The 13,399-nt window shown below is 35.4% G+C and overlaps 2 protein-coding genes across 2 annotated transcripts; one reads left to right on the top strand and one right to left on the bottom strand.

Annotated features, from left to right (window-relative positions):
* Positions 1-2,181: 2,181 nt before the first annotated feature.
* On the top strand, positions 2,182-3,467 carry LOC120172474 (scarecrow-like protein 18). The gene is given in 2 exon segments (XM_039179924.1): positions 2,182-2,959; positions 2,962-3,467. Coding segments are annotated over 2 exon segments (1,284 nt in total).
* A 6,493-nt stretch (positions 3,468-9,960) lies between these two features.
* LOC120172541 (major facilitator superfamily domain-containing protein 12-like) lies at positions 9,961-13,227 on the bottom strand. Its single transcript, XM_039179977.1, is given in 14 exon segments — positions 9,961-10,134; positions 10,391-10,523; positions 10,606-10,764; positions 10,849-10,899; positions 11,001-11,060; positions 11,182-11,222; positions 11,225-11,307; positions 11,408-11,487; positions 11,566-11,649; positions 11,725-11,800; positions 12,012-12,075; positions 12,078-12,207; positions 12,408-12,477; positions 12,787-13,227. Coding segments are annotated over 14 exon segments (1,356 nt in total). The 5' UTR covers positions 12,942-13,227; the 3' UTR covers positions 9,961-9,964.
* Positions 13,228-13,399: the final 172 nt, after the last annotated feature.

Raw genomic sequence — 13,399 nt, 5'->3', positions numbered from 1 at the left:
GTTTAAGAAAATAGAATATGCTTTCATTCTACCGAGTTAATTTTTAAGTTTTTGTTCTGAGTATCGAACATATTCGAAACAATTTTAGATATGATCGTATTGAATTAGTTTTAAAAAAATAATTGAATTCAAGATGTGTTGGATAGATTTTTTTTGAGAATGTTAGAATTGAGATCGAAATAGAATTAAATTTAAAATGTTATGGATGGTGCATTAAAGATTTTATGCAGTGGCGGAGCTACAACTTGGTGAGGGTGATTTAAAATCCAACTTTCTTCGATTAGTTACTTATTTTATTTTTCGTGTTCATCTTGAAATTTGAGTTTTCTTCGATTAGGTACTTATTTTACGGACATTATCCACATTAAATTTTATTTGTACCCGTTTATTTAAAAATTTTAAGTTGTTAACACGTGAATGTCCACGCTCAAAAATATTTCTGAATCTGCTACTGACTGTACGGATTATCTAGTTTTAAAAAATAATTGAATTCAAGATGTGTTGGATAGATTTTTTTTTTGAGAATGTTAGAATTGAGATCGAAATAGAATTAAATTTAAAATGTTATGGATGGTGCATTAAAGATTTTATGCAGTGGCGGAGCTACAACTTGGTGAGGGTGATTTAAAATCCAAACTTTCTTCGATTAGTTACTTATTTAATTTTTCGTGTTCATCTTGAAATTTGAGTTTTCTTCGATTAGGTACTTATTTTACGGACATTATCCACATTAAATTTTATTTGTACCCGTTTATTTAAAAATTTTAAGTTGTTAACACGTGAATGTCCACGCTCAAAAATATTTCTGAATCTGCTACTGACTGTACGGTTATCTCTATATGTGCACGAACTCCTCCGGTCGCGCGCGTGTATATATATCGGTAGAACATGCAAGAGTCATTTTCCATGCATATGTAACGCCTAGTAATATACAAAGTACAAGCCAGTGCCAAGCTTTTAACTCATTTTCAAGTTCCTTTCGCACAAGTAATGTAAGGGTTGAATGCGTGAAGAGAATTCGTTTTTCGATTCATTCGTTACCAACCAACAGACTTTTAGTTTAATGATGAGCCTAAACATGTCAGCCTATTGGATTAGATGTTGGTTTGTGTCAGTTTCGAGTTCAGATCATCAGAGTTCAATTGAGTTACAACGGGTCTAGACATTTAGGGTTATAATCACATTAAATTTTGTCCATTTTAGATTTTATGTGTTTAGATTGTTTCGAGTTTTAACTATTTTGAGATTAGTTAGAATTCGAGTCGACTTGGATTTGGATTAATCGAGACAGATGTTTGAATTTGAGCTATGCTAATGAGAAAAGTGGAATTGTGATGATTGTTGACGGTTTACTTCTTATTTGAGTAGTGAGTCATAGTCAATTGTTTCATAGAAGAGAAAGAGAGAGTAGGCAGCATATGACAATAAATAATGGTCGAGAGAGACATTTAGAGAGGGAACACTAGAGAGAGAGAGAGAGTCCTCTTCTATTCGTTTGTATGGTGACTTATATTACCTTTGATGTTAGTTTCAAACGTAGGATAATTGATGACATGTTAAATAGATTTAACTATTAAATATTATATTACAAATCACACGGAATTATCCATGGTCATGTCAAAAGACTATAGTTATCAAAGATATAAAGTTGTAGAGACTTCAACAAACTTAAGAGATTTCAACGCTCGATAACAAAAATATAGTAACGGGTACAAGTTAGAATTCATATCTGCACTCCAAATAAGGTGAGGTCAATAATTTGCTATATTTATTAGTCCTCTTAAGTAATGTTGTATATGCATGAGGGAGAAGCCTACTATTTGTATTAGTAACTACTACAAAGCATCAGTTTTTCCCTGTTGTTGGCAGATAATGTTCCATCATCATCAGCATTCATCAGCAGCTTTCATTAGTAAATCTTACGTTAAAACTTAAAACCATTCCCATAACCATAATCACTCGAATATATATATATATATATGGCAAACCCAACCCACTTACTCATTTGTCCTATTTATCATTTCCCTACTTAGCTATATATATACACACTCTCAGATGCCCAGCATCTGCTAGTTTTACTCATGTATGTTGCCTCTGTCTGTGCATATGATATATATATATATATATATATGTGTGTATGTAGTTTTCAATTTTAGGTTCATTTACTGATTTGACATACATATGTTGAGCTCATTGATTTCATTATCTTTCAACGAACAAGAGGAGGAGGATATCTTTGCCCCAGAGCTACACCACAACCACCAGCAGGGGCGCCGGTGGCCGTGTCAAGCTATGCAAATGCGTCAACTACTCATCAGCTGCGCCGAGCTCGTGTCTCAATCGGATTTCCCGGCTGCTATCCGTCTTCTATCCATATTATGCTCGAACTCATCCGCTTATGGAGACTCCATAGAAAGATTAGTGCATCAGTTTGCCAAAGCACTTTCTCTCCGCATCAGTCGTCTTCACGGTCCTGGTTCGAACCTGCAGCTGATGATGAACAACATCAACTTCCCGATCACCGCGACCAGCGCCGTCACCGGCATCGATCCGTCGCTGCAATCGTGTTATCTTTCGTTAAACCAACTGACCCCGTTCATTAGATTCGCGCATCTGACGGCGAACCAGGCCATTCTCGAAGTCATACAATTAGGGCAACGGCAGTGCATTCACATACTAGACTTTGATATCATTCACGGCGTTCAATGGCCTCCGTTGATGCAGGCGTTAGCCGAGCGTTCCGCCAACACGATCCGCCCCCCACCGATGCTCCGAATAACCGGAACAGGCCACGATTTGAACATACTCTACCGCACCGGCGACCGCCTTTACAAGTTCGCGCAGTCGTTGGGGCTTAGGTTTCAGTTCAACCCTGTTTTGATCCTCAACGACGATCCTTCTTGGATAGCTAGAAACCTTCATTCCATGGTCACAATCCTTCCCAACGAAGCACTGGCGGTCAATGCATGTTGTACCTACACAGGTTGCTGAAAGACGACTCTATTGACCTGCGGCTCTTCCTTCACAACATCAAGGCCTTGAACCCCACCGTGGTGACCGTCGCCGAAAGGGAAGCGAACCACAACCACCCGCTATTCCTTCAAAGATTCGTGGAGGCCTTGGACTATTACACGGCGGTGTTCGATTCTTTAGAAGCAACTCTTCCGCCGAACAGCAGGGAAAGACTAGCCATGGAACAGATATGGTTCGGGAGGGAGATCGTGGACATAGTGGCTGCCGAGGGAGAGAATCGAAGGGAACGGCATGAGAGGCTCGAGACATGGGAAGTTATACTGAGGAGCTCAGGGTTTTCAAATGTATCATTGAGCCCGTTCGCACACTCACAGGCCAAGCTTCTCCTCAGAATCCATTATCCATCGGAGGGTTACCAACTTCAAGTTCACAACAACTGCTTCTTCCTAGGTTGGCAGCATCGTCCCCTTTTCTCTGTATCCTCTTGGCACTAATTTAAGGATTAATTAGTTATACATTATCACCACATAGCTTCTCTAAAAGCAATAATACCACAAATAGTACTAAATTACGAATACGATCGTGATGTCGTGGTTGTGGATTTTGCTGATATTACGATCGTGTAATTTAGTACTGTTGATCCATAACCCTCGGGCCTAATCACCGATCAGTGGAGTGCACAATGCATGCATGGATATGGCATCTAAGAGAATCCGTACGTTGCATGAATTTTTTTGGGGAATAAATGGGCTAGTGTCAGGTAGTTCCGGTCGAACTTCAGAAACCATTTTACCGGGTCAGATCGGATCGAGAAAATGAGAAAAATGATGGTATAATTTTGATAGCATATAACCCTATTTGCTTATTTGTGTAACCAAAAGGGATCTTTCATTGCCCTTAATTTACTCCATTAAAAGTTTCAACTTTTAAAGCACCATCCTGGATTGTTTGTCTCTTTATATATTTGTTTATATGTTAATGATTCTATATCTTTATTAAAGCCAAGGGTAAAATACATTTTTAGCCCCAAAAGTTATAAAATTGTCATTAAAGTTTCAAAACTTGAATAATAAAAACATAGTTCGGTGACCATTTAGGAGCTTTAACCTAAAGTAAAATGTAGGAAACAGTGATACCTTAGTGATCTTTTGTTCCCCAAAATTCCATTGTTTTCAAGATTGGGGGGGGTCTTGTTTTGTGCAATTTAAGTAGGCGTAGAAGCATGTTTATTGTCTTCGAGATTGCACCATTTGGTACCTTAATTTCTGCCTCTTGTCCCCCATGGAACAAAACTATAAAAGTTGACAAAATAGAGCATTTTATGCTCCCCCTTGCCTCCTACACACCCATGCATCTCGAGACACCTCCTTCTAGATAGGGATCTCTCGTGTCCCGTGGAGTTTCTTGGACCACTCTCTTGTGTACTTCTTTCCTTTTTTCTTCTTCTTTTTCGTTGGTCAATCTCTTTTGATATTTCTCGAGACTCATACGGTGTTCGATCATCTATCGTCTATAAAATCCGAACGTAAAATCTCATTTAAGGAACACTGAACTCTTTATCATTCTATAAGTCAGGGTTTGATGTCTTATCGCCTCTTGAAACGATACTCACTGCTCTCAATATATCCATTGCTTATGGGGCTTGTTGCTTGTTTCTTGTCATTTGATTCCCTTTGGCTGAATTCATGAAATTGCCCTTCTACGCTTCTACTTTTATATAAAATTAAATACGGTTACCGACTCTTACTAGATTAAATGATATTAAAATATGATATTTTTAAATAAAATGTTAAAGAAATATAAGTTTTAAAAAAACTAATATATTTAGTTTAAGGGTTAAACTCCGACTTAGTTTTAAATAATTACCGTTAAAACAATCGTTGTTGTTAATAGAGATTATGTAAAATGAAGTTAATTTACTTAGTTTAAAGGTTGACTTAATTCCGAATACAAGTTTAATTGTGATTTTAAACCTTTTACCATGCTGGAATTCGAGACTAATTTCCAAGTTAATTTAGTATAATTTAATATATTTACTTTGTAATGGCATTATTAAATTTTGGGGATTTGACTTGAGTTTAGGAAGATTTTATTCGCCTCAAATATTCTATCTCTTCACATGTCACTCTCGATTAAATTATGTTTAGAGAAGTTTTACTCGATTTGAAATCAGACTCAAATTTTAGTGTAAAATTTTACACGGACTCGATATATATATATATATATAAGATTAATAATTTTTTTGTTAGATAAAATCCCACACCGGATTCGAAATGTTGAGATTTTTTCATTTTAAAATTAAATTCGACTTAATCCAACTCATTATCATCGACCAAAAGTAAAAATTCAACACAACATAAATTCAAATTCAAGTATTTAAAAAGAATTAACTCTACAAAATCGAATCTAATCAGAATTCATCGAATTCGTATCCAATGTGAATGATAAAGCTTTGAGGGAAATGATGGGGAGTGGGGTTTAGGTGGCTGACAATGAAAAGATGGTCACAAGAGAGGTGGGTGATGCCCTGAATATGTATAATCACAACGTGTGCGCACAGTTAAGCTTGCATGTTTTACAGTCCAATGGCTGGTGGAGTTGGTTTGGATACCTCCTTTATAAATTTTAAACCCATTCTTTTTTATAAACTTTCGTTCTTTTTCTTATAGTATGTTTGGATGAAACCCTAAATTCTTTTTTTAATCGACAAACCCTAAACCCGGACTCGGGGATTATTCCTTTTTGCTTCTTTGGTCGACAGTATCATTGCAGCTTTGGAGATGCAGAATCAAATGTGTATGCAAATGGTTTTCGTTTTTTGCATAGGTCATGGGGGTAGAAGTTCCATCTTCATATGTATGTTGTATTTAATGCAAGGATAGTGTGAGGGAATCTTCCTTACCTTTTAGGCTCGATTCAAAAATAGATGCCCCTTAAATTATACTATTATTTCATTTAAGTACTTCAATTGTTTTCTTATTAGAGTGGGTATCTAAAATGTTTTCTTAAAATGGGATTTAGGTCCGACCTAATCTTATAAGGTCATTTAAAAGGTTGTCGGGCTCTGTGAATGGTATGGTCGAAACGAGTTTGAGTTTAGGATGAAAAATTTCAATTCGATCTGGCATGGCCTGACCTCATATAATAATATAATTATCTATTATATGTTTAGAGATGATTAGAATAATACTCTCTTTATATTTTTTTCAATAAGGTCCCTATTTTACCTAATAAAAAAGATATTTTTTTATAGATATTTGTGTTAGATCAAGTGCAGGTTTTTATCGAAAATTAGATCTAAATTGAATCATATGACAAATATAGATATATAATATTCAATCGAGTCGAATTTGAGTCGGCCAAAATTTGACCTGACTCGACTCATAAACATTCCTAATCTAAAATGTTCTTTTTCAAAGTAAATATTTAAAGAATATTATATTTTTCATCTAGATATCTAAAGTACTTTTATATCAATGTCATATGATAATTTATAAGTACTCAAATTATAAAATGTGGTATATTATATATATATATATATATAAAATATTTAAATACTTAAACGAAAAATACTAATACTTTATATACTTTTTAAGTATCTATTTTTAAAATAATCTACCCTCTTATTAAGGATGAAAAAATCATAAAAATTATGGTGTTTAGACGATTTTATATTCACGTGTTAAAAAATTATACTAAAATCATAAAATGAAATTATTTTATTAAAATAAATTTACAAGTTTAGTATTTGTTATTTTTTAACAGATATGAATATTACAATTACAAAATGAGTAATACTTAAACTGAAATATAACAAGGTATGGTAGGAAATTGTCTCTAGCTTTCGTATAAATAATCACTTCGTTCCTAATTATTCTTTTAGATTATTTTAGCCTTTGACGTTTTATTTTGGACCAAAATACTCCTGGTTGGATGAAAATCATTAATTGACTAACGGTTAATATTTTCTATCGACATGGCAAGTTCACACAAGATGTCATGTCGGCAAAAAAATATTTTTTAAAGTAAACTATAACTATAATTAATTACATATATACTTATAAAATATATTTGAAAATAATTCTTTTAGTGACATCACATGGGAACCTACCACATCAATAGAAATGGTTAACTAGCTATTTTCATTAAACAAGAGAATATTTTGTTCTAAAATAAAATATTGAGACTAAAATATTGGGATAATTTTCTTATTATACCAATGGGGTGGTGTTTCTAATTAGATGCTTAATTAGATGCTTAATTAGTCGAATTTATACTACTCAAAATCGATTTCAAACTTACCAAAAATCTGACACACCCTAACGTTGTGGTAGGGATGGCAAAAAAACCCGAATCCGACGGGAAAAATCGAAAATCGAATTAAACAGAGACGGAGAAAAACCGTTTATGCTAAACGGGGACGGGGACGGGTTTGGTAATCCCCGCCCCGATACCCGACTAGATAAATATTAAAAATAATTATATATATATATATATAATATTAATAAATTAAATTAAATTAAAAAATATATATAATATTTATATATTTAATTTAAAATATATATATATACCCGGCCCGATACTCATTTAAATAACCGTTTATGCTAAACGGGGATACCCGTTTCCCTGCGGTTTTTCCCGATTACCCGATGGGGATCCACGTTTAAATCCCCGCGATTTTTTAAGCGGTGACGGGTATGGGTTTTTTAAACAAGGACAGGGGGACTAATACCCGGCCCGTTGCCATCCCTACGTTGTGGTAAGTACATAGGTATTAAACTACTCAATCATACCATGAAGCTATGGGAAAGGGTGATAGAGGCTAGGTTGAGACACGTTACTAGGGTTTCAGAAAACCAATTTGGCTTTATGCCAGGCAAGTCTATTACGGAGGCGATTCATCTACTTCGACGGCTTATGGAGAAATATAGGGGGAAAATAGAGATCTTCACATGACGTTCATTGACCTTGAGAAGGCGTATGATAGCGTACCCCGCGATTCGATGTGGAAGACCTTGGAAACGAGACGGATCCCAACTGCTTATATACGGGCGATTCGTGATATGTACTGCATATCTACTACTTACGTCAGGACTACAGTTGGCGACACCGAGGCATTCCCGATGAAATCGGACTCCACCAGGGGTCGGCTTTAGCCCTTACATCTTCGCCTTGATTATGGATGACATCTGTTGTGTGACACCAACGGTATTCCATGGTGTATGATTTTTGCTGACGACATTGTCCTAGTTATTGAAACAAAAAATAAGCTGAATAGTAGACTGACTACCTGGAAGACTGCTTTGGAAGAAAAATGTCTAAGGATCAATATTGAAAAGATAAAGTATTTATGTTCAAACTTCAGTGGGAACCAAAACGATGAAGATGTAGAAGTATGCATCGAAGGACACGTTCTCCCCTCAAATGATTATTTCAAGTACCTAGGGTCTATGATACATAAAGATGGGGGTGTAGATGACGACGTTACACACCGTATAAAGGCGAGATGGCTAAAGTGGAGGGCTGCTACTGGAGTTTTGTGTGACAAGAAGGTTCCTCTAAAACTTAAGGGAAAATTTTATAGAATGACAATTAGACCAGTACTGCTGTATGTATCAGAATGTTGGGCAATCAAGAAGGATCATGTAAGGAGGATAGAGGCCGCAGAAATGAGGATGCTTCGATGCATGTGGTAGGACTCTGTGGGACATGACACCAAACTCTGCAATTAGGAGGTCCTTGGAGGTGGTGCTTGTATCCGAGAAGGAGAGGTCGACCAAGGAGGAAGTGGGTGGACTGCTTGATATCTGATTTGAAGGATTTAGCCCTTACCGAGGACATGACCTCTGACAAGAAAGTATGGAGACTTAAGACCAGGTAGCCGAGTAGTGTGGATCACAACAATAGGGTGTAGCATCTCTGTCTTCTTTTTAAAGCCTTTATAGTAATTTCCATGACTTATACTTTTTATACGTTTCTGTCATTGGAATTTATGAAGGCTTAAAACTAGGGTAGTGGAGTATTATTGCCTTAGTTTAGGTTTTAACCCATTTGACTTATTCCTTTTCATAACTTGCTATCGCTGACTAATGTGTATCATTCTCTTCATGTTTCCTCTTTTTAAATTTAGCCCGGACTTACGTTTCTGTCTATATGCAGAGATTTTTACTCATGGATTTATTTGCAAGGATTACTTCCCATTACAGACGCGCATATGTAGACTGCATATGAAGACTGTTCAACTATGTATTTATTTATTTATACATACATTGTATTTTTTTTCTTGAGTGTCGGAGGTCTTCCACGGAAAATACTCTCAACCTGGCGTTGGCCTACTACCCCTTACCCATTGCATATGGGAAAAGGGGTTTGTTGTTGTTGTTGTAACTCATCCTTAGGCAAGTGGATTGTTTTTGGGTAAATTATATGTTTAGTACATAAACTTATCATTTTAATCCAATACTCAAACTTTTAATTTTTTTAAATCATACCTAAAATTTAATTTTTGTTTCATTTTAAAACCTATTATTAAAAACTTTAATTTTTGTTTAACTTTAGTTTTGTTTCACTTTAGTATCTCGTTCAAAATTTAACGTTAACCTTAAAAAAATTAAAGTTAGTACTAAAACAAATCAGAATTGATAGTTTGAGTACTAAACGTATTAAATTTTTAAGGAAATATATTAAAAAGAAATAAAAAACTAAACGTTAGACATATTTTTTTCTTCTTTAAAAAATGACTAAGATGACAATATTTTTAATATTTTACATTTTTAGTATCAATCATACTATATTAAACAATTAATTAAAATCAATACAACAATTGTTATGAATACATATAAGAACAAATCCGTGGCATTAAATAAATAATTCAAATCAATACAAGAATTGATGCACGTTGCATGTTAGCGTTCAACGTAATAGTTGGCGTCACTTAATTGTTGATCGTCTCCATCACTACCGATGACACGTTGGTATTATAGACATTTTGTCATTCCAGTAGGGTTTCCATCAGTGGTTTATACAATGGGTAACGTAGTTCCATGGTCCAAGTAACAGCTACTCCGACGAGTGAACAAATAGCCGGTACAAGTCCTAAACCGTATCTCGTGATCGAGAAGTGACCGCTTCCAATGTTTCCGGCAACTATAGGTGAGCTACCTGCATTTAAGTTCATAGGACCAAAGCCAGCAATATGAGAAATAGCAAGTGAACGATTACTCTTTTTTATCGAAACGCTCGTGTCCAACATATTTCTAAACACGACGGCATGACCCTCAAGACCCACATATATACTTCTATCGGAAACGAATTCGCATATGACACTCGCATCCGAGTTCAAGAAACATATAGAGTTCCTCTTTCCCCTAAACTGGAACGAAGAGCCACGAACATGCAAATATGACCGAAAACTTACTATGATAAGATTGAAGAACAAAGAGGGTGAGTCCACATGAGATTTTGTCCAAGAAGCTCAATGATCCACACACGAATGCACAACCATTAAGATCTTGACCGATTAGTATATTCTGCATGCTCACTGCAGTCACCTACATGGTTTAAAAATCGGAATAAGCAACGTTCAAGCAAAATAGACCAGACAGAGATCGAGGCACAAATTTTCTAACGTACCGTCATTAATGCATTTGCTATTCCAATAAATATCGATATGGCATACACGAAAAGACTCATGCTTTGTGGTAAGAGGACAATCGCTATGCCGCAAAAGATCCAAAGAATTCCTCCAACAGTATAATAAGCTTTCAGGCGTTTTTCATTCCATGCGATCTCCTACAAGGTGAATGCCCAGAGCTTAAGCATTAACAAGTTAATATGAAGCTTTTCGAAGACAAAACTGAGTTTTACGAGGCAGACCTGAAGAAGAAGAGATACTATGAAGCTGGAAATATAGATAATGGCGGGAACCTACCGATCAATAAGACAAGATAATAAGCCTAGCATTAATCTCCAAAGCATATTGATGACTAGAAATATAGATCTAATGTCAACAAATTTCGTTCACATACCAAAGCTTTAGCGGACTGCACCATGCGCAAATCATCAATTACATAGAATGCAAGATATGCCTTCACAAAACGAAACCATCTTTAAATTTAAAATCCGTAATATTAGACTACTTATCCTCACTTTCCGCAATATTGAAACGAATGTTAAGCCTCAGTAATCAAAGAAAAAATGTATGCTTACCTGTGAAACGTTAAGTACTAGTCTCGTAAGCGTATAAACAAAGCAACTTGATAGTATAGAATTTTCAAAAACCAGTAAGTCCATGAAATCCTTGCAATAATATTTCCGTGTATACCTGTCTTTGAACTACATAAAAAAATATGAAAATTCTTAGAGGTGAGGAACTAGTTACAACAGCCTAACCTGCAAAATATGCAGGGGAATTCTGTTAGAAGATACGGCTCACCTCGGTTCATTTGTTCCAAGATGAAATATGACCACAAAACAGCATCCAATGAATATTGATAGGTATGCAATCCAACGATACTGCTCGATAGAGGCCAATACATTGATTATTTCCAAATATAAAATACCTAAGGATCATGTCTTCCATAAAAAATGTACCTGAATTTCAATATCTGTAGGTGTTTTTGCTTTTATGACTTCGAATATTATAAAAGCAATTCCATATAGGCTGAGATTTGCAACCTAGATTAACAGGAAATTTAGCATCAACCATAGTGCTCATGACCTATGCAACAAACCTAGGTGAGAGGAGCTGACCATTGTAAAGGCATTCCGACAACTTGCAAGCACTACTCTGCTCGTTGAATTCAGAGTGATGCAACTCACCATGGACCTACAACAGAAAAAGTAAGATACAGTATATGAACACTTCATATGAACATGCAGAAAATTTTCATCCAATCCAATCCTATTTTTTTTGAAAATGTGAGCTTGCACTGCAAGCTCCTTCTATTTACTAAAGCTATCTCTCTGCCTAGAAGAATTAAATATGATGTCTAATGCATGTTTCGATGGGAAGATAAATGAAGCTATAGAAACATTACATGTGCGAAACTTGAGTAGCAGCCCAGCCGATATTAAAAATTGCAGCAAACGTACTATATGAAACGTCTCCACCATAGATGTAAAAGAAGAAAGGACTTTACAAGGTATACAACCACCAAAAACCGAAGAAAACGAAACAGCAACCAAGATAGATCCTGCACCATGCCATATTTTGAAATGTCCAAACCTGTCAATCTATCAAGTAAATTATCAAAAACCACTGCAATAAGTCATTAGGGGTGAAAAAAAAGAAGAAAAGCATAAATTGAAAATTCTTTCTCAAAATTAGAATTATAGTTTAATTTCAATCACTTTACACACACAACAAGCTTGTAAAACTTGCATCAGCTGATATGAGATGAGTATTATTAAAACAAAGATTTGAAATCAGTTACCAGTTCACCAAAAAATATGGTGGCTAAACCATCCGCTATCTGTCCGGAAAGCATGACAATGGCAGCATCCCTACACAAATCAAATAAAAATATATGGCACATGACATCTACAAAAATGAAAATTTAAAAAAAAAAACATGAAGATGGAATTTTCTTAATGGTTTGCATGAATGGCAAGGATGTGATCTATACTACTAGATTAAAGCTTACTAATACCAAATTCTAGGCGAGATAAGATAAACAATATGCATTTTCCGGATCATTTTTAATTCAAAGCCATTCAGATAAACAAAGATAAAAATGACAGATTAAAGAGGAAAAATATAATGCAAAGCAATTACGAAGGTGTAAATTTCAGACAAGGTAGAAAGACATATACCTAGAGGAGAGCCCTATCTCTGTTAAGAACAACAGAAGATAAGTAAACCAACAAGCAGAAGTGATGTCATTTAGCATGTGACCCACTCCATAACAGTAAACAGACCATCTTCCAACAGGCTTAGAAAATGAATCATCCTCGATGCTGTTACTCATTACAGTCAGGGAGGTGATGTAAACCTCTTCCAAATGTGCAAAGAGACGTAGTTTGTGATCAACCCAAACCTACGAGGAAAATATTCTTGGTTGAGAGAGCCAAAGAAGAAAGTATGAAGAAGACAGGTGAGTCATGCTCTTCTGCTAATAGTGAAACGATGCATCCAAGACTCGGTATTGCAAATTTGATGATACCACAAGATCTTCATGACTAGCATATACGACTGGGACAAAAGGTCGCAAGCTTCATGATGTCGAATTTCCAAATAACACACGGTACAAGCAGAACAATTACTTAAGAACTAATGCAGAACAAATACATGTAAATCGAAGAACTGTCTTTTAAATCGTATTAATCACTTCGTTCTCCATAATCTTTACCAAATCATTGGTTTCTATTATACATTTCACTGTTTAGCATATACTTAATCCTGTCATTTCATTGAATTCTAATTTAT

This window comes from Hibiscus syriacus, unplaced genomic scaffold, assembly GCF_006381635.1.
Source record: "Hibiscus syriacus cultivar Baekdansim isolate YM2019G1 unplaced genomic scaffold, ASM638163v2 tig00111851_pilon, whole genome shotgun sequence".
Taxonomy (NCBI): domain Eukaryota; kingdom Viridiplantae; phylum Streptophyta; class Magnoliopsida; order Malvales; family Malvaceae; genus Hibiscus; species Hibiscus syriacus.
The sequence above is the reverse complement of the archived record's forward strand: the minus strand, read 5'-3'. Positions and strand labels throughout refer to the sequence as shown.